A 25,960-nucleotide genomic window follows, 5' to 3' on the forward strand; every position below is an offset into this window, starting at 1 on the left:
CTATATTTGTTAGAATGTTCCAAACTGTCAGCTCAGAGGCCGGCAAGTCAGGTGGGGAACGTTGGAGTCTGCAGTCACTGGAGCAAGCAAGCCTCATGTTCGCTTCCAGCTGCCTGGCTGCCGGCCACCATCTTGGCTGACAGTTAATTTGCATAAGGATATGCTGATTAGCCAATGGGAAGGGTAGCGGTCGTATGCTAATTACCATGTTTCTCTTTTATTAGTGTAGACTAGAGGCCCGGTGCACAAAAATTTGTGCACTCGGGGGGGGGGGGGTCCCTCAGCCCGGCCTGTGCCCTCTCGCAGTCTGGGACCCCTTGGGGGATGTCCACCTGCTAGCTTAGGCCCGCTCCCTGGCGGATTTGGCCTAAGATGGCAATCAGACATCCCTCTGGCAGCCCGGCAGCCCTCGGGGGATGTCCACTTGCCAGTGGGGAGCAGACCTAAGCTGCAGTTGGACATCCTTAGCACTGCTGAGGAGGCAGGAGAGGCTCCCACCACCACCACCACTGTACTGGCAGCCATCAGCCTGGCTTGTGGCTGAGCAGAGCTCCTCCCATGTGGGAGCGCCCTGACCACCAGAGGGCAGCTCCTGCATTGAGCATCTGCCCCCTGGTGGTCAGTGTGTGTCATAGTGACCAGTCATTCCCAGTCCTTCTGCTGTTAGGGTCAGTTTGCATATTACCCTTTTACTGTATAGGATAGAGGCCTGGTGCATGGGTGGGGGCCGGCTGGTTTGCCCTGAAGAGTTGTCCCGGATCAGGGTGGGGGTCCCGCTGGGGTGCCTGGCCAGTCTGGGTGAGGGGCTGAGGGCCGTTTTCAGGCTGGCGGGTGACTAAAGCTCCCAACCTCTCCTTTTTTTCTTTTTCTTTTTTATTCTGGGATTTATTTACCTTCTATGGCTGTCACTGGAACTGAGAGCTGGCTTTAGCTCCGAGGCTCGGCTCCAGCTCTGAGACCTCAGAGCTGAAAGGGGGATGTCTGATTGCCATCTTAGGCCCAATCCCCCGGTCGTATGCTAATTACCATGTTTCTCTTTTATTAGTGTAGACTAGAGGCCCAGTGCACAAAAATTTGTGTACTTGGGGGGGGGGGGGCGGTCCCTCAGCCCGGCCTGTGCCGGGCTGCTGAAAGCAGGTATCTGGGTTTGTTTGGTTTCTATAATTGAAACACTGTTGCAACTTCAGCTCTAAGGCCCAGCTGGCTGAAAGCAGGTTTCTGGGGTTTGTTTAGCTTCTATAATTGCAACATAGTTGCTTAGAGTGCAGCTCAGAGGCCTGCAGCGGCAGGCAGGGAACCTTGGCTTCCTCCATCACTGGAGCAAGCAAGCCTCATGTTCGCTTCAGCTAGCTGGCTGCTGGCCGCCATCTTGGTTGGCAGTTAATATGCATATCGCCCTGATTAGCCAATGGGAAGGGTAGCGAAGTTACGGTTAATTACCATGTTTGTCTATTATTAGCTAGGACTAGAGGGGTGTCCCTCAGCCCAGCCTGCACCCTCTCCAATCTGGGACCCCCTTGAGAGATGTTCGACTGCCTATGGGATCGGGACTATACCAGCAGTCGGACATCCCTCTCACAATCCGGGACTGCTGGCTCCCATCCGCTTGCCTGCCTGCCTGCTTGGTTGCCCCTAACCACTTCTGCCTGCCAGCCTGATCACCCCTAACCACTCCCCTGCCAGCCTGATCGATGCCTAACTGCTCCCCTGATGGCCCAATAGCCCCCAACTGCCCTCCCCTGCAGGCCTGGTCGCCCCCAACTGCTCTCCCTTGCAGGCCTGGTTGCCCCCAACTGCCCTTCCCTGATGGCCTGGTCGCCCCCAACTGCCCTCCCCTGCTGGCCTGATCGCCCACAACTGCCCTCCCTACTGGCCATCTTGTGGTGGCCATCTTTGATGACATGGGGGCAGCCTTCTTGTGTGTTGGAGTGATGGTCAATTTGCATATTACTCTTTTATTAGATAGGATGCTCCAATGAGCATCTGGGTGCAGATATCTCTTTGAGGTAGTGATTTTGTTTCCTTTGAATATATACTCAGAAGTGGGATTAGTGGATCATAGGGTAGTTCCATTGTAATTTTTTAAGAACCTCCATACTATTTCCATTAGTGGCTGGAGTTAGTGGATTTCTTTACTGCCAGACTTCTTTGAGCCTTTCATTGCTAATGTGTATGGTGAGTTTCTGAGAGAGGAATATGCTTCCCATATGTACTTGGTTCTCTGAACCCTTTTTTTCACAGTGCATTGTGAGGGACCAGTGCTTCTTAAACTTCGGAGAATGTAGAAATAATCCTTCTCTTTGTTTCTTTGTTTTTCAAAGAAATCAACATTTTTCTTATTATAACTTTGGACCTGGAATTCAGTAAGCTTCCATTTAAGTGGTAGCCTATTCTACCTACCTCTCTGTCAAAACTCATCAGAACTTCATCAGAATTCATTTCCTAATGACAAATAGGCTCTTGTGAGGTGTTGTGTTTTTTTTAAGTATTTAAGTTCTGGTGGACTCTGAGTATAATAAAAGGGCTGTTCTTTCCAAGCCGGTGTGGTTCAGTGGTTGAGCATCTACCCATGAACTAGGAAGTCACAGTTGGATTCCTGGTCAGGGCACATGCCTGGGTTGCATGCTTGATCCCAGTAGGGGGTGTGCAGGAGGTAGCCAATCGATGATTTCATCATTGATGTTTCTATCACTCTCTCTCTTCTTCTCTTGAAATAAATAAAAACGTATTTTTTAAAAAGGGCTGATTTTTTTTTTATGCAGTTGTTGGCCGCAGGGTATTAGACTCCACGGCCAAATGCAAACATGTGCCAAGGAAGGAAGAAGGATGCTGATGTTCAGATTCAGCATGCTTTAGCATGGTGCTATGCTATAGCTCAGTCCTATGTTACTGCCAGCCCTGTACCTCCTCATGCAAGTTGTTACTTGCCAATCTCTTTGAATGCCCAGATCTCAATTTCATTCACTGTCCTGGATGAACTTTCTAAGCGTGTTTGCTGAGCCACATTTTAAGAGACCAATCTCCCCAACCCCAAATGAAAACAACTTCCCTGGGGAATATTTATAGCAACCTCTCTCCTTCCCCACCCCAGGAATTGGATGAATTTCAGGCCTACCCTGTTGAAATAGTGCCAGGAAGCATCTACATGGGAGATTTCAGGCAAGCCTGCGATCCTAAAATTCAGAAGGATTTGAAAATCCAAGCACATGTCAATGTCTCCATGGAGATAGGACCATTGTAAGTAGCAATACTATTGATTTTTTAAATATTAAGTATCATTTGTTTATATAAGATTCCTGGTGACATGCATATAGAAAGTTGAAAGGTCTCTTAGAAGACAGCATATACTGGAGTAGGGTCTTCACTTTTAACTTCACCTGTTCCTGGCGTATAGTCTGTTTCCTGGCTTCGCTGTGGCATCCTTTGCTCCTAACCAAGACCCCATACTTCCTTCAAATCTTGCCAAAAGTAAAACTTTCCTGGTTTTTAACATTGTGGTCAAAATATCCTATTCTACCCTGCTGTGCCATCTCAGGCCCTCTGAGAAATAATTCCTATCTTAGTTCATTCAGGCTGCTATAACGGAATACCATTGACTGGTGGCTTATAAAACACAGAAATGTATTATCATGGTGTGGAGACTGGGATATGGAAGATCAGTGCAGCAGGGATTTGCTATCTAGTGAGAGCCTGCCTTCTGGTTCATAGACAGCCATATTTCCACTGTGTCCTCACATGGTAGAAGGGGCAAGAGAACTCTCTGGGGCCTCCCATCCATGAGGCTCCAAGCTCAGGGTCAGATTTACAACAACAAATAAACGGACAAAACATCTAAAACAATGTTTTTCAGACAGTGGTTAATTGCACAGGACAATGATTCCAGAATGAATGGAAAAAAACAAAGTGAGCCCCACAATCAGTCTAGCTTATTTCTTGGAGATTGCTAGAGCCCTACAATTAATTTAGCTTACTTCTTGGAGATTGTTTGAAGGGGACCAAAACAGATCTTCTCATTCTTTTTCTTTCTTTGTTTTTTTTTATTGTTATTCTTTACCCGAGGATATTTTTCCATTGATTTTTAGAGAGAGTGGAAGAGAGAGGTTAAGACAGAGAGAGAAACATTGATGTGAAAGAAACATATCAGTTGGTTGCCTCTGATCAGGGTCTGGGCCCTCACTCTAACCACTGAGAAACACTGGCCAGGGCCTGTCATTCTTTTTGAATTGAGGGTATAGAATAGAGTCAAGAATCCAGAGAGGTCAAGTTGGCTAGAATTCTCAAGAGAGACCTGCATGATAAATAGAGGGCTGAATACAAAGAAAGGGCTCTGGACATCTGCAGAGAGCCCCCCTGTGTCTTCAGCTGAGTACATATAAGCACATGCATGTGAGGAAATGACTCAAGGCTGGGAGAAAAAACAGTGGAAATTATGGACAGTACAATCCTCAGAGATGATGTGGGGCCAGGAGTCATTTGTATTTCAAGTCAGAGTAGACAAAACTCATAACATACAGGGCATCAAATAGAGTACTGAGAAGAGTATTGTCTCAGTAATGAGGAAAACCTAACCCCAAATTAGGGATGAAAAATCCAGAGCCAGAAATGAAAAATACTCTAGATCAATGGTTCTCAACCTTCTGGCCCTTTAAATACAATTCCTTATGTTGTGACCCAACCATAAAATTATTTTCGTTGCTACTTCATAACTGTAATGTTGCTACTTTTATGAATCGTAATGTAAATAACTGATATGCAGGATGGGTCTTAGGCGACCCCTATGAAAGGGTCGTTCGACCGCCAAAGGGGTCGCGACCCACAGGTTGAGAACTGCTGCTCTAGATGAAATTAATAGAAAATTAGACACTACAGGAAAAAAAGATTGGTGAATTTGAAGATATAGCAATAGAAAGTATCCAAAATAAAACATAGAGAAGAAAAAGACAAATAAAAAAGAACAGAACTGCCCCTAGCTGGTTTGGCTCAATGGATAGAGCCATCGGCCTGTGGACTGAAGGGTCCCAGGTTCGATTCTGGCCAAGGTCATATGCCTGGGTTGCTGGCTCAGTCCCCAGTGGAGGGCATTCAGAAGGCAGCCAATCAATGATTCTCTCTCATCATTGATGTTTCTCTCGCTCTTTCCTTCTCCCTTTCTCTCTGAAATAAATAAAATAATTTAAAAAAAGAACAGAACTCCAATGAGATTAACATAGTTTCAAGTGTCCTACTACCATATGTGTAATTGGAATTTCCAAAGGAGAGGAAAGTGGGGAGATATTTGAAGAAATAATGGTCAAAATTTTTTCCAAGTTTGATTAAAAACAAACAAACAAAAAAAAACACCTATAAATTCACAGACCCAAGCATTTCAACAGAAAGAAAACCACTGTAGGCACATCCTCTCAAATTGGTTAATATCAATGAAAAAGATAAAACCTTAAAAGTAGCTAGATAAAAAAGATGTATTACATACCAAGAAATAAAGATAAAGATGGTAGCAGACTTCATATTAGAAACAAAGAAATTGAGAAAACTAAAGTATTAAATGGAAAATGTGAACCTAGAAATATAATCAGTAAAAAATATCTTTCAAATATGAAGAGAAAATACTTTTTTCAGGCATGCAAAAGTTGAAAAAATTAATCAACAAATAGATGTACACTACAAAAAATATTACAGGGAGTCTTTTAGGTAAAAGAAAAACAATACCAGATGGCAATCTGAATATATACAAAAAGAATCAAGATCACCAGAAATGATCCTATATAATAAAAGCCTAATATGCAAATCAACCAAATGGTGGAACAACTGGTGGAACAACCCCTCACTATGACATGCACTGACCACCAGGGGGAAGACACTCAATGCAGGAGCTGCCCCCAGCCTGCAGGCCCCAGGCCAGCCAAGGTGGATGCTAGTGCCCACCCCCCGATTGTCCCACAGATTGGCCCTGATTATTGGCCAGGCCTAGGGACTCTACCTGTACACAAATTTCGTGCACCAGCTCTCTAGTAATTATATAAAATACTTTCCCCTTGTTTGTAAATCTTTTCAAAGCATATTATTTAAAGACAAAATAACAACAATACGTTTTGTGTTTATAGCATAGGTAGAAGTAATATGTATGCCCACAATTTACTAAGGCAGGAAGAGGGAAAATAGAACTATATACTTGTAAGGTTCTTACTCTGTTTACATGAAGTGGTATGTTAACTGAAGGTAGACTACAGTAAGTTAAAGATGCATTCTATACACTCTAAAGCAACCACCAAAAAATAGAACAAAACAAAAATAAAAGAGATATGATTAGTAAGATAACAAAAGATAAATGGAGTCATATAAAAATTCAGTAATCATACTAAGTGCAAATGGTCTAAATATTTTAATTAAAAGGCAGAGGTTGTAGGCTGTCTACAATATACTTTAGCCCTGGTTGGTTTAGCTCAGTGGATAGAGCATTGGCCTGTGGACTAAAGGGTTCTGGGTTCGATTCTGATCAAGGGCACATATCTAAGTTGCAGGCATGATCCCTGGGCCTGGTTGGGGCGCATGCAGGAGACAACCAATCAATGTGTGTCTCTCACATCGATGTTTCTCTCAGTCTCTCCCCCTCTCTTCCATTCTCTCTTTAAAAAGTCAATAGAAAAATATCCTCAGGTGAGGATTAACAACAACAACAAAAAAACCTATTGTAAATATAAAGAATCAACTAATTAAGTATTCGTCTCAAGAAATTCCCCAAGGAATAGTAAACTAATCCCAAATAAAGAAGAAGGAAGGAATAATAAAAGAAGATAATTGAACTAGAAACAATAAAATAGAGATGATCAAGAAAGTCAAAATAGTTTTTTTTAAAAAACTAATAAATTTGATAAACCCTTGGCAAAAAAGAGAAAAGGCACAAATAACCATTTGTAAAAGGGGACTCTACATATCCTACAGATATTTAACAGGTTTTAGGAGGATATTAGGAAAACTTTACTGTGATAAACAAGAAAACTTAGATGAAATGAACATTAAAAAATACAGTATCAAAACTGACAGCAGACAAAATAGAAAAATTGATTAGTATTAATAACTAATAAAAATTTTCTCATAGAGAAAACTTTAGTGATAAATTTTACCTAATAGATAAGGAGGAAATAAAGCCAATATTAAATTATTTTATATAATAAAGAAGAGGAATAATTTTCAATTTGTTTCATGAGACCAACATAGCTCTGATTTTATAACTTGACAGACATTATAATACAGAAAAATTATAGACTAATTTTCTTCATGAACATAGATGTACAAATCCTAAACAAAATCTTAGCACATTACATACATTAATATCCTTATAAAAAGGATAATACATAATGACTAAATTGAGTTTATTCCAAAGATGTTAATTTACCATATCAATAAATAGAGCAAAAATCAGGATTATCTCAACAGCTTCAGTGAAAGCATTTGATAATATTCACTACACATTCATGACTTAAAAAAAGACTCTTAGCAAACTGGGAATAGAAGGAAAACTTCTTTGCTCTAATAAAATAACTACAAAAATCTCTGCAGCAAACATCACACTTAATGGTGAAATGTTGGAAGTTTTTCTTCTGAGTCTGGGAATAAGACAAAAATGCCACTATCACCACTCCTATTTAACATTGTACTGGAGGTCCTAGTTGGTGAAATATGGCAAGAAAAATAAAATTTGAATCAAAAGGGAAAAAACTTTCATTATTCACAGACAATATAATTGTATACACAGAAAATCCAAAACAACCTGGAGATAAATCAGCCCCGCTGAGTGGGGGGCGTGGCCTCAGGTCCCCTGGCCTGGCCTCAGGTCCCCCCGCCCAGTGCAGGGGCAGGGGCACAGCCTCAGGTCCCCTGGCCCTGGCGCAAGGGAGCGAGGGCGCGGTGACCATTGCATATTAGCTCTTTATTCTCTTTATTATATAGGATTATCTGAATAAACAGAGGATGTGCTGTTGTTATGGATTAGAAGAATTAATTTGTAAAGATAATTGATTCTTGCCCAAATGATCTGTCAGTTCAGGGTAATGCCAGTAGAATCCAACATGTTTGTGGAAATTGATACAGTAATCCTAAAATTTATAAATTTTATGGAAATGCAAAGGGCAAAAATAGCTAAATATTTGAAGAACAACAAATGAGAAAATTTACTTGACTAAATATTAAGACTTAAAAACCACAGCAAGTAAGGATGGTGATATTGGTGCAGGATAGAAAAATAAACTAGTGGAGCAGAATAGAGTTCAAACAGACCCATGCATATATGAACAGTTGAGACTTTTAAAAATTTATTTTTGTTAATCCTCACCCAAGGATATTTTTTCTATTGATTTTTAGAGAGAGTGGGAGGGAGGTCCTAGCTGGTTTGGCTCAGTGAATAGAGCATTGGACTTTGGACTGAAGGGTCCCGGGTTCGATTCTGGTCAAGAGCACATGCCCAGGTTGTGGGCTAGATCCCCAGTGGGGGGCATGCAGGAGGCAGCCGTTCAATGATTCTCTCTCATCATTTTTTTTTAATTTTTTTATTTTTTTTATTGCTTAAAGCATTACAAAGGGTATTACATATGTGTCCTTTTTTCCCCCCCCACCCTTGACAAGCCCCTGCCCTCCCTTACCCCCCAGTGTCTTATGTCCATTAGTTATGGTTATATGGATGCATACAAGTCCTTCGGTTGATCTCTTGCTCCCCTTCCTCCTGTCCCCCAACCCTCCCTGGCCTTACCACTGAAGTCCGACAATCGGTTTGAGGCAGCTCTGCCACTGTATTTATTATTGTTCAAAAGTTTGTAATGGTCTTAATTATCCATGAAAGAATGAGATCGGAGAGACCAAGATGGCGGCGTAGGTAAACACCGGAGACCGCTGCCGCAAACAACCATTTCAAAAATACAACTAAAAGACTGAACGGACATCACCCAGAACCACAGGAAGGCTGGCTGAAGAGAGACTCTACAACTAGAAGGAAAGAGAACAGCAAATCGAGGCTCAGAGGCGGCGCAGTGTGGAAAATACAAAGGTACCGAGGTGCGCGCGCAAAGCGGGCTGGTGGCTGAGGGCGCGGTTGTCGTTTTCTGCCGGGAGTGAGTCTCAGACTCTGGGCTCCAGATCCGGGCGAGTCTCTAGGGACCCAGACTCAAACGGGAGAAGCGGGATTATCCGGCATCAGTTGGGACCTGAGGGCAGCTTTCTCTCCGAGGTTTGCAGTGGCTGCCGGGGTTCTGAGAAGCAGAGCCTCTGGGAACGGGACTGAGCGTGGCCATAACTGCTCCCTCCGCCCGCCCTGTTGATCCCGCCCCGCCCAAAACCTGCGCACAGCCATTTGCCGATCGCCTCAGGCAAAGGCTGGATTAGCACCTCCCCAGAAGGCAGACGTTTTCCACACAGCTGATTTCCACAGCCAGCTGGCCTGGTGGTCAAACCCCTCTAGTGTTAACTACAACAATTAAGGCTTGGCTAGAACAAGACTGCGCACAGAGACCACAAGGGGGTGCACCAAGAAAGCATAAAAGATGCGGAGACAAAAAAACATGACAGAAATGGAGGATATGGAGCTAAGAATCGCAATTTTGAGGGCTTGCCATAAATTTGTGCAGAGCCTCACGAAAACTAATGAGACCCTCGATGCTACGATAAAGAAATTAGAAAGTAAGCATACACGGACTGAAATAAAGAATATTATACCCAATAGCAGACCAGAGGAGTACAATAATCAAACCAAAGATTCGACAAAAAACACCCAATTGGAAAAGCAAAATGAAAAAAGAATCCGAAAGTGTGAAGATAGTGTAAGGAGTCTCTGGGACAGCTTTAAGCGGTCTAATATCAGAGTCATTGGAGTGCCAGAAGATGAGAGACAGCAAGATATTGAAAACCTATTTCAAGAAATAATGGCAGAAAACTTCCCCCACCTGGTGAAAGAAATGGACTTACAGGTCCAAGAAGCGCAGAGAACCCCAAACAAAAGGAATCCAAAGAGGACCACACCAAGACACATCATCATTAAAATGCCAAGAGCAAAAGACAAAGAGAAAATCTTAAAAGCAGCAAGAGAAAGAGGCTCAATTACCTACAAGGGAATACCCATACGACTGTCAGCTGATTTCTCAACAGAAACTTTGCAGGCCAGAAGGGAATGGCAAGAAATATTCAAAGTGCTGAATACCAAGAACCTACAACCAAGATTACTTTATCCAGCAAAGCTATCATTCAGAATTGAAGGTCAGATAAAGAGCTTCACAGATAAGGAAAAGCTAAAGGAGTTCATCACCGCCAAACCAGTATTATATGAAATGCTGAAAGGTATCCTTTAAGAAGAGGAAGAAGAAGAAAAAGGTAAAGATACAAATTATGAACAACAAACATGCATCTATCAACAAATGAATCTAAGAATCAAGTGAATAAATAACCTGATGTACAGAATGAACTGGTGATTATAATAGAATCAGGGACATAGAAAGGGAATAGACTGACTATTCTTGGGGGAAAAAGGGGTGTGGGAGATGCGGGAAGTGACTGGACAAAAATCATGCACCTATGGATGAACACAGTGGGTGGGGAGTGAGGGTGGAGGGTGGGGTGGGAGCTGGAAGGAGGGGAGTTATGGGGGGAAAAAAGAGGAACAAATGTAATAATCTGAACAATAAAGATTTAATTTAAAAAAAAAAAAAAAAAAAGAAGAATGAGATCATGTGGTATTTTTCCTTCATTGACTGGCTTGTTTCACTTAGCATAATGCTCTCCAGTTCCATCCATGCTGTTGCAAATGGTAAGAGTTCCTTCTTTTTAACAGCAGCATAGTATTCCATCGTGTAGATGTACCACAGTTTTCTAATCCATTCATCTACTGATGGGCACTTAGGCTGTTTCCAGATCTTAGCTATGGTGAATTGTGCTGCTATGAACATCTGGGTGCATATATCCTTTCTGATTGGTGTTTCTGGTTTCTTGGGATATATTCCTAGAAGTGGGATCACAGGGTCAAATGGGAGTTCCATTTCCAATTTTTTGTCTCTCTCATCATTGATGTTTGTCTCTCTCTCCCTTCTCCCTTCCTCTTCCTCTCTGAAATCAATAAAAATGTATTTTAAAGAGAGAGAGAGAGAGAGAGAGAGAGAGAGAAACATTGATGTGAGAGAGACACATCGACCAGTTGCTTCCTGCATGCACCCTGTCCAGGGTCGGAATTGAACTGGTGACTGTTTAGTCTGTGGATGACGCTCTAACCACTGAGCAAACAGGCTGAGACTGGGCACTTGAATTTTGACAAGGATTTTCTTCTATATTTTTTTCTAAAAGTTCATGGATTTAACCTTCACATGCTTTTATTTTGAAATAATTTTTGTGTACGGTGCCAGAAATGGAACATTTGTTGTTTTGCATGTGGAGATAATATAATCATTTGTTGAAAATATGATCCTTTTCCTGTTGAATTGCTTTGATACCTTTATTGAAAATCCTGGTCAAGATAAAAAATTCTGGATTATTTTTCATTGGTATATGTTTCTTTCTTTCTTTTTTTTTTCAGAGAGAAAGGGAGAGGGATAGAGAGATAGAAACATCAATGATGAGAGAGAATCATTGATTGACTGTCTCCTGTACGCCCCACACTGGGGATTGATTACATACATGCAACCAAACCATGTGCCCTGACTGGGAATTGAACCATGACCTCCTGGTTCATAAGTAGATGATCAACCGCTGAGCTGGGTGGTATGTTTTTCTTTACAACAGTTCTACACTGCTGATTACTGTAGTTTTATAATAAATCTTGAAATCAAGTAGTGTAGGTCATCTAATCTTGTTCCTTTTCAAAGTTGTTTTCTTTGCATTTCCCTATAAATTTCATAATCAGCTTGTCAGTTTCTACAAAGAAGCTTGCTAGAATTTTGATTGGGATTGAACTGACATCTTAACAGTGTTGAATCTCTTGATCCATGAGCATTGTCTATTTCTCCATTTACTTTGTGCTTTAACTTCTCTCAGAAATATTTTATAGTTTTCAGTGTATAGTTCTTGCACATTTTGTGTCAAGATTTCATCCTAAGCATTTGAAGTTTTTTATGTGATTATAAGTGATATTTTAAGATTTTCAATATCTGATTATTTCTTGCTAGTACATAGAAATCCAATTGATTTTTAAAAATATATTTTTATTGATTTCAGAGAGGAAGGGAAAGGGAGAGAGATAGAAACATCAATGCTGAGAGAGAATCATTGATCGGCTGCCTCCTGCATGCCCCACTGGGGATTGAACCCACAACCAAGGCATATGCCCTTGACCTGAATCAAACCTGTGATCCTTCAGTCTGCAGGCCAACACTCTATCCACTGAGCCACGCTGGCTAGTGCTCCAGTTGATTTTTATATATTAGCCATGTATTCTTCAACCTTCTCCACCCAGATGCCATCTCCACTGTAAACTCTCCCCAACTCCCTTGACTCCTCCCTATTCCTCCTCTCACATATCATGTGTAGGTCTTTTAAAAATATTTTATTGTTGACACTATTGCAAATATCCCCCATTTCATGTGCAGATCTTTATCCTAGCATCTAACTAATTGGAGTGGTGCCATTTGTTTATGTGTCTGCCTCCCCCATCAGACTGGAAGCTCCTTGAAGCTGGGAGGGGCCCTATTTGATATTTGTGTCCACTAGGGTCCAGCCTAAGGTCTGGCACACAATAGGCATTGAGTGAGTGTCTGTGAGGGAAGAATGGTTGGGTGGGCATGGGTTGGTGGGTGGAGAGGGAGGGAGGGAGAGAGGGATGGATGGAGAGAGAAAGATGGATGGATGGATGGATGGATGGATGGATGGATGGATGGATGGATGGTTCGTTGTGCTTGTATTTGTCACAGCAAGTGCTCATACAGAAATTAAACCAGCCTATTTTTGTTTCTGAATCTACTGAACTTTCTGCATGCCACAGTGGTCTGCATACTGAATGTCACCAGTAGGCCATAGTCTTCATAAACAACGTTATAAAGTGCTTACAGCATTTAGGGCATAGGGCCAGGCTCCTTGCAGGCACACTCTCATTAAGCATGTCACACACCTCATCTCTCCTCCACCATGTTCATAAAACTCTAGCCACTCTAACCTCCCTGTTGTTTCTCAAATACACTAAACATACTGTCTATCAGGGGTTTTGAACTTCCATTCTATACCGGGAACACACTTTCCTCAGATAACTGCCTGGCTTGTTCTCTCACCTCCTTTAAGCCTCTGCTTAAGTGTCACCTCCTCAGTAAAGCCTTCCCTGACCACCCTATCTCACTCACACAGCAACCCCGCTGTTCTCTATCCCTCTTACCTTATTTTCTCCATTTAACATAGCAGGCTCATTCTCCAAAATCATGACATATTTCCTCCCATCCTCATTTTATTATTTGTAGCATATTCTAGGAAAGTACCATGTTTGGTTAATAATAATAATGCCATATTTACTGAGCACTTACTATTGCCAAGCAGATTGCTAAATGCTTTATATCAGTGATGGCGAACCTATGACACGCGTGTGAGAGGTGACACGCGAACTCATTGTTTTGGTTGATTTTTCTTTGTTAAATGGCATTTAAATATATAAAATAAATATCAAAAATAAAAGTCCTTGTTTTGCTATGGTTGCAAATATCAAAAAATTTCTATATGTGACAGGGCACCAGAGTTAAGTTAGGGTTTTTCAAAATGCTGACACGCCGAGCTCAAGAGGTTCGCCATCACTGCTTTATATAGATTAATTAACTTAATCCATACTCCACTCCTATGAGGTAGGTGCTATTTTTCTGACAGGGGTTCAGATCCTTGCCCACATTTCCCTGATCTAGCTTAGCATCCCTACCCTATGGTCCTGCTGCTATGAACAAGGGACACCACAGTGGGACTGTGTGTGAGTCTGCCCAATTACTTGTGCTTTTCTTCTGTTTAGTTTTGTAGGTGACGCTGACAAGCTTCTGCACATCCAGATAGAAGACTCCCCGGAAGCCTTCATTTTCCCCTTTCTGCGCCACCTCTGTCACTTCATTGGTAGGGAGCATTCTCTAACAAGGCAGCTACTGGCCTATGTCCAGGGGACACAGGGACTGTGGCACCTCGTCCACATGCCTATTCCTGATTGGGACTCTCAGTGCTCAGGAGAGAAAGGGCAGCACATGCCCAACTAGGTGTGGACAACCCCAAGACAAGCGTGCTTCTCCAGGGCCATCAGCAATACGCGCAGGCCCGTGTTTACCTCCGGGGCAGTAGGGCCAAATAAGAGCTCCAGACTGGATCGAATACCTTATGTTGTGGCCTTGGCTGGACTGGTAGGCCCTTTTGGGCCTGGCTTCACTGAAATGAGGGTGTGGCCCCACCATGAGTGCATATGTTCATGGAGACCTGCTCTGGGCTGTGCTCTGGTGACTCAGAGGTGACTTGTTCCTGCCCTTTTGTCTGGTTAGCGAGAGGAGGTGGAAGGAAGGCTCCAGAGCTTCTGACTTCTCTGATTTTCATTGTGTATGCCCAGTGCCCCTCTGCCCTCTCACCACACACAGCAGTGCCCAACAGTGGCTTACCTCATTGAAGGCAGATTTTTCAGTCATTCCCCAGGCTCAGGATTGCCCTAGTTGAGTAAGATACTTGGAGTGAGTGAGGTTGAGTCAGGTCAGAGGCCCCTCGCCAGGACTACCTACGTGGCACCAACTCAGCCCCCAGCCTGAGTCGCTGCACAGGGGGGCAGAGGATGGTATTTTGGCTCAAACATCTCTTATTTTCACAGGATGTTGCAACTATCACTTAAGTAGTAGCTGAGACAGACTTGCCACATGTCCCATGGGATGGTGGAGCTCTATGGCACAAAGAGGCCCCCTCTCCAGCCCTGACTTACTGGGTGGCTGTGGGCCAGTCCTTAACTGCTTGGTGCCTCAGTTTCCTTATTTGTATGATGAGTCAGTTGGCCTTAATCATCTCTGAGTCCTGCTCCAGCACAGGAATGGTTATCTTCAGTTCTTGGGGGTTACCAAACCAGCCTAGGATGACAGCTTAGATTTCCTCACCATCCCTCACTGGGCAAGACTCAAACACAGACTCAGTGTCATTTTAGGTATGCTTACAGCTGACATTTCTGTGCCAGGCACTGGGCTAAGCACAGCACAAAACTTTATGAGGTAGGCAGAATACTATTATCCCATTTTCCAGATGAGGAAACTGTAGCTAAGAGTAACATGCCCAAGCCCCACAATAGTGAGTGGCAGAGCCAGGCTTCACACCAGCAACACTGTCTCCGTCAGTACCATGTGCCCTTGGGGGGACGATCCTCTCATTCCTACCTAAGGAGGCCAACTGGTAGCAGACCTTCCTGGTCTGAAAGCCTGGAGAGCCAAGAAAAGGCCTTTGCATGAAAATGCTGAATGCCCAGGTGTGATTCTCTTGAATTGCCAGCTAGATCTGAGAATCCCCATTTACCAGGTGACAAAACAGTGGCCTAGTGATGTCATGTGACTTACCTAGGACATGGTGTACTGGCTCTGAATCCACTCTTGGACCCACTAAGGCTAGTCATCTTACATCAACTCAGGTCTACAGGGAAGGGGCCTTTCTCTCCACCCCCCCTCCCCCAACCTTCCTTCCTCTTGCAGATGTCCACCTTGAACTTGGCAATGTCATCCTGGTATTTTCCACCCTGGGCATCAGTCGCAGCTGCGGGGCCATCTTGGCCTACCTCATGCACCAGAACGAGCAGACCTTGAAGGTATGCATTCCCTGGTCTAGGTTCTAACCATAGCCTCCATGAGGTGGGGTCTGAGCTGCACCTGGGAGAAATGGTCCCTGGCACTGCCTCAGGACCCTAATTGGGGGATGAGAAGGAGAAGGGTCAGGGAGGGGCGCTCCAAGTCCAGGGCTTTACCTAGCACACCACACTCAAAGGCAAGGACCGACTATCTGTGCTGGAGGTCTGAGGTTGGGCACATGGAACAGGCCCAGGGACTCAGACTGTGCAAGGCTGCAGCTGGCAGTACCTTCTACATGTCCCCTACTGCCATTAGTCTGTCTATTAGGGTTTGTTCATGGTTCTTCAAGAGAGGTGCATTGTTGTTGCTGCTTGGAGTCATAGAATTGCAGTGCTGGCAGGGCTTCAGCAGGCACCCACTCCAACAATTATTTTATCCTTGAGGGGAGCAGAGTCCAGAGAGGGGAAGGAAGTAGGGACCCATCACAACAAACCCCGTGGGAACTCAAGGCTCCCGACTCCCAGGGCATTACTTTCCCACTGCCCACTGCCATAGGAGATCGCAGGCCTATCCCGATGGGAGGGCGAGCCTAGTTTGGCACAGCTTGTACTTGATTTCAGAGGGCATGGATAGGACCTGACAAGCTCCCACATTTGTCCAGGAGTGTGCTTGGAGGGACAAAGAATGATCGTGGTCAGAGCCCATTGCCAGTGGTTCTGGCTGTTGACCCAGTGTGCTCTTTGCAGGTGCAATTACAGGCAGAAAGAGTCTTGGATAGCCAGCAATCCCACTTCTAGATATACACCCAAAAGAAGTGAAAGCAGGGACTCAAAGAGATGTTTGTACACCCATATTCATGGCAGCATTATTCACAATAGACAAAAGGTGGAAGCCAACCAAGAGTTTATTGACAGATGAATGGATAAATAAAATGTGGCCTATTCATATAATGGAATATTATTCAGCCTTAAAAGGGCAGAAAACTCTGACATGCAACCTTGAGGACATTATCCTAAGTGAAATAAGCCAGTCATAGAAGACCAAATACTGTGTGATTCCACTTATATGAAATAGAGAAGTCAGATTCATAGAGCCAGAAAGCAGAACAGTGGATGTTGTTTAATGGGCATGGAGTTTTAGTTTGGAAAGATGAAAAAGTAGAGATATATGCACAATATAGTGACTGTACTTAATGCCATTGAATTGTATGTCTAAAAATTATTAAAATGGTAAATTATGTGTATTTTACCACAATTAAAAAAGAAGAGTCTGAATGCAAAATCAGAGGTCCTGGAGTGAGAGGCCTAGATGCCTGCTCTCTCACCCCATCAAAGGTGAATTGTCAGGCACACTCACACTGGGGTCACTGCCTGCTTGCGGCTTGCTTTGGTGTGTGCTGGGGCGAGGAGATGTTGCTAATAATTCTGGGAAAGGAGGCCTGTGTGGTTGCACCAGTAGAGATGCCTCTCCAGCCCTCTTCCCAGCAATGGGCTCTCTCCTCTGAGGGGCCACGTCTTCAATGCCCTTTTGAGCTGGTAGGGGAGGAGGCAAAGAGCTGGCAGAAGGCAGGCCAAGCTCACCTACCTGAAGGGGGCTTGGGAGTTCTAGGACTTGAACTCCCTTGGAGTTTGAATGGGGCCAGTCTGTGAATTTCAGCAAGCCCTGCCCTGCTGTGGTCCCTGGTGTCTTCATTGTTCATAGGGAAGCTTGGGCACAGAAGGTCTTTGGAGCCTTCCAACTTTGACATTTAATGAAATGTCCTAACCCTGACAAGCAAATCACAGGCCTCTCTCTGGCCACATTAAAAGCAGGTGTTCCAGAGCCAGGTGGGGTAAAAGCAAAGAGAGGAGTCCCCTCATCCACTTGGCTCCTCTAAGTTCTCCAGCAGCGAGGACCAGGCCCCCACAGTAATGTGGCACATGCAGGCCTGCACCTGATCTTTACTGCAGGGAGATGCACAGCTCCAGCAACGAGGGTAAGGGATAGCTGGGCACAGGTGTTCTGGTCAGTGGGTAGACAGGCACTTGGGCACCTGAGACTTAAACAATTCTGGTCTCAGGATACACTCAGGTGCTCCCTTCCTGGAGCAGCAATTTTCATCTCATCTGCAGAGAAGTCCTGATATGGGACACTCTGCAGAGATGCCATCTAGATAACTCTTGGCCAAAAAAGCACAGCTCCTGGAACTATGGGTGAAGCACTGCTGCTGTGACCTGGCTCTGTCCTCTCCAGACTCGGTGAGTCCTGTGTAGTCGTTAGCTTCTCCTGCTACCAATCAAGCACCCTGGATCACTGACACAGGTGAACCTGAGCTCAGCTCTGCGGCTGCCTGGGATCTGGCAGGGACATACCTGCCTTCCATTGTCTGTGTGGTCTTGGGGATGGTCCTCAGTGCACTGGGGAAGCTGGGCCCTTGGCTGCTTCAGCTCAGCTGTGATAGTCAGAACCCACAGGACTAGCAAGAAGAATGTAGGTCACTGTCCTGCAACATACTGCTTCCTGGGCTTGTAGTCCCAGCTCAGCTCCTCAGGGCACCAAGGACAAGAGTCAGAAGTCACGGAATGAGCTGGGAAGAACCTAGCACCAGAGCCTCTCCTGCCTGTCCTGGGCTTTCAAAGCTTTGGTAGAAGGTTGTGTGGGACCCCAGAGCTAGAAAGCCTTTAAGAAAGCAATTTCCTTTTGAATTGCTGGGAGTAGCTTTGTCCCTTAAGATCTTCAGAGAAAAACAAAAGCTAACTCCTGAGGCACTGTAATAGCTTACATTGGCAGAGTCGTTCCACATGCAAGGCTGTTTTAAGTGCTTTATGTGTAATGAAAACAGTGACCCCACAGCCTGTTATCCCATTTTGCAGGAGGCATATAGAGGCTGGGTAATTTGCCTGAGTCCTTACAGCTGTAAGTGGCAGAGCCAGATGGCTCGGATGGAGAATCTGGGCTGTTTTTTAAAAATCCCCCCTGAGGATATCTTTTTATTGATTTTTAGAGAGAGAGGAAGAGAGAGAGAGATTGAAACATTGGTACACACCCCAACTGGGGATCAAACCCAAAACCTAGCTATGTGCCCTGATCCGGAATTGAACCTGCAACCTTTTTGTGTATGAGCAATGCTCCAACCAACTGAGCTTCTGGGCCAGGGCAAGAATCTGGGCTTTTAACAAGCCCCTACGGCGGCAGGGAGAGCACTTCCCTTGCAGTCTGAAGAATGGGGCACTGCCAGGTCAGTGTGGCTTAGTCGTTGAGCATTGACCCATGAACCAAGAGGTCCCGGTTCAATTTCCAGTCAGGGCACATGCCTGGGTTGTGGGCTCAGTCCCCAGTAGAGGGTGTGCAGGAGGCAGCAGATTGATGATTCTCATCATTGATGTTTCTCTCTCTCTCTCTCTATCCCTTTTCCTTTCTCTCTGAAATCAATAAATATATATATAAAAAAAGAATGGGGTACTGCTCCTTATCAAGAGTGACCTGGGCATGTCCCTTCACCTTTCTGTCCCCTCGGTAGACAGAATAAGGCCTGTTTTTCCAGCTTGCTGCATTTGCTGTGAGTCCCAGCAGATACATTGTGGGCTGGAAATGGAGTGTGTGGATGGGTATGGGGTGCTATGGTTATGGTTGGTTCTCAAGGGCCTGTTCTGACCTGGTCAGGACTTAGAAATCTTATAACTGCACAGCTTTGCCCCTGGTATCACTGTGTTTTATTTATTTTAAATCGTGACAACACACAGATAACACAAAATTTACCACTTTAACTTTTTCAAGTGTAAAGTTCAGTAGTGTTAAGCATATTCACATTGTTTTGCAACAGATTTCCAGAACATTTTCATCTTGCAAAACTGAAACTCTATACCCATTAAACAATAATTCCCCATTCCCCTTCTCCCCCAGCCCCTGGCAACTACCATTCTTCTTTGTCTCTATGATTTTGACTATTCTAGATACCCCACATAAATGGGATCAGAATGTTTGTCCTTTTGTGACTGGCTTGTTTCACTTAGTATAATGTCTTCAGAGTTCATCTATGTTGTAGTATGTGTCGGAATTTCTTTTTTTTTAAAAGATTGACATAATATTCCATGGTATGGAGAATTCACTAGTGAACCTATCTGGGCCTGTTGCTTTCTGTTTTCAAAGGTTACTTTTTATTGATTCAACTTCTTTACTAGATACATAGGGCTATTCAGATTGTATGAGTTTTGTCAGATTGTGTCTTTCAAGGAGTTGGTCCATTTCATCTAGACTACATGTGGGCATAGAGTTGTTCATAGTATTCTTTTATTATCCTTTGCATGTCATTGGGATCTGTATTGATTCCTTTTTATTTCTGATATTAGTGATTTGTGTCTTCTCTTATCTTTTCTTTGTTAGGCTGGTTAGAGGCTTACTGATCTTTTCTAAGAACCAGCTTTTGATTTCATTGATTTTCTCTATTGATTTGTTTTCAATTTTATTGATTTTTGCTCCAATTTTTATTATTTCTTTTTCTCCTGCTTACTTGGATTTAATTTATCATATATTTTTAGTTTCCTACGATGGAAACTTAGATGATTCAGCAGTTCTCAACCTGTGGGTCGCGACCCCTTTGGCGGTCGAACAACCCTTTCACAGGGGTCGCCTAAGACCATCCTGCATATCAGATATTTACATTACGATTCATAACAGTAGCAACATTACAGTTATGAAGTAGCAACAAAAATAATTTTATGGTTGGGTCACAACATGAGGAACTGTATTTAAAGGGCCAGAAGGTTGAGAACCACTGATTTAGATGACCATTCATCTTGGTGAATGTCCCATGTGAGCTTGAGAAGAATGTGTATTATTATATTGTTGAATGAAGTATTCTATAGATACCAATTATATCCAGTTAACTAATGGTGCTGTTGAGTTCAACTATAGCCTTACTGACTTTCTGCCTGCTATATCTGTCCATTACTGACAGAAGGGTGATGAAGTCTCCAACTATAATAGTGAATTCATCTATTTCTCCTTGCAGTTCTATCAGTTTTGCTTTACATATATCGATGCTGTATTAGTTGCATACCATTACAGGTATAAGCCACATTTCCTTTATCCATTCATCTGTGATGGACACTTGGGTTGCTTTCACTTTTTGGCTATTGTGAATAATGCTGCTATGAACATAGATGTGCAAAAATCTCTTTGAAACACTGCTTCCAACTCTTTTGGGTGTATATCTAGAAGTAGAATTGCTGGGCCAAATGGTAATTCTATTTTTAATTTTTTGAGGAATCTCCATACTGTTTTCCACAGTAGCTGTACCATCTTACATTCCAACAGAAGTGCACAAGGGTTTCAATTTCTCTATATCCTCACCAGCAGTTGTTTTCTGTGTTGTTTTTTTAAATAAATTTTGTAAAAATATATTTTTATTTCAGAGAGGAAGGGAGAGGGAGAGAGAGAAAGAAACATCAATGATGAAACATCACTAATGTTTAGTGATGTTGATCATATTTTCATATGTTTACTGGCCATTTGTATATTTCTTTGGAGAAATGTATATTTAAGTAATTTGCCCATCTTTTAAAAAAGAATAGTTTGTTGTTGTTGTTTTTTAGAGAGAGAGTAAGGGAGAGGGAGAGAGAAACCTCAATGTGAGAGCACAACACATGCAACTTTGATGGCTGCCTGCTGCACACCCCCCATGGAGGGTTGAGCCTACAACCCGGGCATGTGTGCTGACCTGGAATCAAAGCAGCAACCTCCTGGTGCAAGGGAGGATGCTCAACCAACTGAGCCACACCAGGCAGGGCACTTTGTTAATTTTTAAATGGATTGTTTTTTGTTGAGTTTTAGGAGTTTCTTATATTCTTCATATTAACATTTGGATATATATCTGGATATAAAGCAGGTATATGACTTGCAAATGTTTTCTTTCACTCTGTGGCTTGCCTTTTTACTCTGTTGATTGTTTCTTTTGATGCACAAAAGTTTTTAACTTTGATGTAGTCCAATTTATCTATTTATCACCTGTGTTTTTAGTGTCATATTCAAGAAATAATTGCCAAATCTGGTGTCATAAAACTTTCCCCATATGTTTTCTTCTAAGGGTTTTATAGTTTTATCTCTTACATTTTAGGTCTTCGATTATTTTGAGTTCATTTTTTGTACATGGTGTAAGATAAGGTCCAGCTTCATGCTTTTGCATGTGTATATCCAGTATTCCCAACACCATTTGTTAAAAAGGCTGTCCTTTCTCCATTAAATGGTTTTGGCACCTTGGTGAAATCACTTGATCATATATCTGAGGGTTTATTTCTGGGCTGTTTCACTCCATTGGTCTTAAGTGTCTTTATGCCAGGACTACACAGTTTTGATTATTATAGTATTGTAATAACTTTGAAGGTTTGAAATTAGGAAGTGTGTGGCCTCCAACTTTATTTTTCTTTTTACTTCATTGTTTTGGCTATTCAGTGATCCCTTGAGGTTCCATATGATTTATAGGATGTATTTTTCTATTTCTGCAAAAAATGCTGTTGGGTTTTGATAGAGTTTGCATTAAATGTGTAGATCACTTCAGGTAGTATTGACATCTTATCAATATTAAATCTTCCAATCCGCCAAACCGGTTTGGCTCAGTGGATAGAGCATCGGCCTGTGGACTCAGGGGTCCCAGGTTCGATTCCAGTCAAGGGCATGTACCTTGGTTGCGGGCGCATCCCCACTGGGGGGCGTGCAGGAGGCAGCTGATCGATGTTTCTCTCTCACTGATGTTTCTGGCTCTCTATCCCTCTCCCTTCTTCTCTGTAAAAAATCAATAAAATATATTTTTAAAAAAATCTTCCAATCCATGTAAATGGGATATCTTTTCATTTATTTATGTCTCTTAATTTCTTTCATCAACATTTTATAGTTTTGGGGGTACAAATCTTTCATCTCCTTGCTTAAGTTTATTCCTAAGTATTATTTTTGATGCTATGATAGATAAAACTAGAGATCCAGTGCACGAATTTGTGCATGGGTGGGGTCTGGCTAGCCCAGCCCCAATCGGGGCAGATAGGGGTGGGCCTGTGGGGAGGAGGACACAGTGAGAGGCTGGCCAGTGGCCTGCCCTGATCAGGCCTGATCGGGTCAGGCTGGCTTGGGGGAGGGGCCACAGGCAATTGGCCAGCAGGCCCCGCCCACAATTGGGGTGGGAGGGCCGATTGAGGGACCGGCTGTGGGGATGGGCTGGCTCCACCCCCAAATGGGGTTGTGGGCCAATCAGGGGTCAGCATCTGGGGAAGGGGCCATGGAAGGTTGGCCGGCCAGCCCCACCCCCGATTGGTGTGGGGGCGTGGCGATCCGGGTGGAGCTGGCTGGGGGGAGGGGCCCCCCCTCCCCCGGCCAATCGGGGTGGGGGGGGCTGAGTGGGGACCAGCGGCCTGTGGGAGGGGCCATGGGTGGTTGACCAGCTGGCCCTGCCCTGATCAGAGTGGGGGAGCCGATTGGGGGCAGAGATGGCTGGGGGGAGGGTCCATGGGCCAATAGGGGGGTGGGGCCCATCGGGGGTGGGGCCAGGTAGGGGGAAGGGCTGCGGGGGGGGGGGGGGGGTTGGGGGGCGCAGTTGGCCAACCGCCCTGCCCTCGATCAGGGTGGGAGAGGCCGATCAGGAGCAGGGCTGGCTGGGGGCAGGGGCCATGGGAGGTTAGCCAGCTGGCCCCCACTCCCCATCGGCCCATTCGCTGGCCGCAGTGGGTGTCGTAGTGACCAGTCGTTCTGGTGGTTACTGTGTTCCGGTTGCTGGCTTTTTATATATAGAGAAAATTATTTTCTTAATTTCCCTTTTGGAATGTTCATTGTTATGTATAGATATGCAACTGTTTTTTTGTTGTTCTTGACAGTATTACAGATGTCCCACAACTGATTTTGAGTGTTGATTTTATATCCTGTAAATATGCTATATTCATTTATTCTAACAAGTTTTTTTTTGTGTGTGTGTGTTACCTTTAAGGTATTTTACACATAAGAACATGTCAGCTGCAAAAAGAGATTATTTTACTTCTTCCTTTCCAATTTGGATGCCTTTTATTTCTTTCTTCTTGTTCTTGTTTCTCCTAATTGCTCTGGCTAGGACTTCTAGTACAATGTTGAATAGAAGTGGTGAAAGCAGGCATCCTTCTTTTGTCCTAATCAAAGAAAGGAAAAGCAGTCAGTCTTTCATCATTAAATATGATGTTATCTGTGGGCTTTTCATATATGACCTTTCTTATGTTAGGATAGTTTCTTTTTATTCTTAGTTTGTTGAGGCACCACTTTTGTCTTTTTCTTCTTCCTCTGTTCTCAATCCAGATCATACCAGCTTGTCACTTGACTTCCAGTAATAACCATTCCCACATTTTTCTGTGGACAAAGAAGGCAGCTTTGATTTTCCTTCTTCAGAGAATTAGCCCATAGTTTTCTTCCCCTTTCCCTTAATTTGTCCACTTAAAACACAAACCTCTGTTGAGGCTGCACCGTGTGCCAGGCATGGGCATGATGCTTTCTTGTTCACAGGAGGTTTTATGTATGTTGCCTCAACCTTCACAGGAGCCTCTGAAATAAGAATGATTCCTGTCTCTATATTCAGAAGCAGAGATGCAGAGGGGCTTGCCACTCTGACTTCTTTGTCCTAATGTATTAACCCTTGCTATTTGTGTCCAGCCCTTAAGCCATGTTGCTGGCCCATGGGTAAATGCCTCCTGTCCCTCCTGAGCTGGCTGTGATCTAAGTGGGAAGGGCCCAGGTCCAATTCTGAAGTCTTTCTTTCCTTATGTTCACAGAAGTCCTGGGAACACGTCAAGAAGTGCAAAAACAACGTGTGTCCAAATCGGGCCTTAGTGGCTCAGCTGTCACAATGGGAGACGATTGTTCTCGGAGGCTTCATCACAGATATCTCGGTTCCACTCTGCTGATCTCTGTGGCCCAGCTATGGGTCCTGAAGAACTTTGCTGGGAGCGTCTTGTGGGTAGTGGGCCGGGATGTGTAACCAGGTTGGTGTGGAAAAAGGCCTTTGCTACCTGGAGCCTCTTGTCAGCCTCCTGCATTGGTTCTTCCCAAGCTCCTTGTTCATGCCACATAGCAGATACTCTGCTCAAACTCAGCGAGCACCCTGATGTCCCCCCGCCGCCCCCTGCCCCGTCATCCTGGACCACCCCCACTGCACTCCTGAGGCTGCCTCTGGAAGAGCATCTGGCTGCCAGAGCAGCCCCATGTCCCCCCATGACTTGGACCCTTTGAAGGCTACCTGGGGGGAGCTCTAGGGGTTCCCTCTTGCCAGTGGTGGATTATAGGGGTATCACAATACCCACCCATGGGCACATTCCCCAGTCCTAGGGATGCAAGCCCAAGCTCCGCAACTGAGAGGCTCCGGGCATAAGGGTACACTTTTGTCTCATCTCCAGTCCCAGCGTGCCCCACCACTACATCACTTGTACAAATTTCCTTGCCTTCCTCCCACTCATTTCTGCCTACCTGTGTTCACCAAGAAGAGATTCCTAGCCCTCCCATCTTCCACACACAGGCTTCTGTAAATTCCTCAGGTCATAAAAGGAGTTTTCTTCAGAATGGGTAGCACCCACAGAACAAGCCTGGAGTCAGAACAGGGCACAGACAAGGGGACGGATGAGGAATTTAGGATGTCCATCAATTAATTGCTCATTCAGCAAATATTCCCTGCCACCTGGGCAGGGCTGGGGACATAGAGGTGAATGCCATCTCACCTCTGCAGAAGGTTGGAGGCCCCGCCTACCCCAGCAAGCCTAAGCCCTCGAGTGGGTACGGGCTTTTCCGGCCGCGCGGGCTTCAGTCAGGATCTTAGCGGGACCACGTCCCGGGATGGCCGCGGTGGTGGCTCTGACGTTAGGGTCCCGGTGGTAGGCAGGGCAGAGCCTTTGGGAAGTTTTTGCAGGGACATGGTGGGGATTCGCCTTGTGTTTTCGGAAGGGCAGTCTGGTAGCTGTGTGAAGGGACAGTAGCGGCGAGCCTGGAGGCAGGGAGACAGGAGGCCGCTGTAAAAATCCAAGCGAGGGAAGAGGTTCAGAATTCCCTCCTCGCTGAGGCGCAACTTCCCAGGAAAGAAAGTGTCTGAAGCAGGTGGCACCGCTGTGGGCTTTAGATTACGTCCAGCATGACGGGCCGGGGCAGTGCTGGCTGCACCACGCGGTTGGCACAACTAGGGGAGCCCAGCGAGGGACCGCCGCCGCCCCGGACTGCGTCCCGGCCCGGAGTCGCAGGGCAAACGGCTGGGAGTGCACTTGGCC

The 25,960-nt window shown here is 44.5% G+C and overlaps 1 protein-coding gene and 1 long non-coding RNA gene across 4 annotated transcripts in view; one reads left to right on the plus strand and one right to left on the minus strand.

Annotated features, from left to right (window-relative positions):
- STYXL1 (serine/threonine/tyrosine interacting like 1) overlaps positions 1-24,763 on the plus strand; it is a 66,003-nt gene extending 41,240 nt beyond the window's left edge. Inside the window, exons 6-9 of one of the 3 annotated variants that reach the window (XM_070411537.1) lie at positions 3,092-3,237; positions 13,946-14,043; positions 15,633-15,745; positions 24,482-24,762. In XM_070411537.1, coding sequence (XP_070267638.1) covers positions 3,092-3,237; positions 13,946-14,043; positions 15,633-15,745; positions 24,482-24,613 — 489 coding nt within the window. In that variant the 3' untranslated portion in view covers positions 24,614-24,762. Of the gene's footprint in view, positions 1-3,091; positions 3,238-13,945; positions 14,044-15,632; positions 15,746-24,481 lie in introns of all 3 variants that reach the window. The other 2 variants (XM_070411540.1, XM_070411538.1) reach the window with 2 other exon arrangements.
- Positions 23,730-25,767, minus strand: LOC139008213 (uncharacterized). Its single transcript, XR_011471119.1, has 3 exons — positions 25,421-25,767; positions 25,173-25,288; positions 23,730-23,848 (listed from the first exon to the last, which is right to left on the minus strand). It is a non-coding gene; the product is annotated as an uncharacterized lncRNA (long non-coding RNA).
- Positions 25,768-25,960: the final 193 nt, after the last annotated feature.

Source organism: Myotis yumanensis, unplaced genomic scaffold (genome assembly GCF_028538775.1).
Source record: "Myotis yumanensis isolate MYYU_CA2020_CCGP unplaced genomic scaffold, mMyoYum1.0.hap1 SCAF_4, whole genome shotgun sequence".
Classification (NCBI taxonomy): Eukaryota; Metazoa; Chordata; class Mammalia; order Chiroptera; family Vespertilionidae; genus Myotis; species Myotis yumanensis.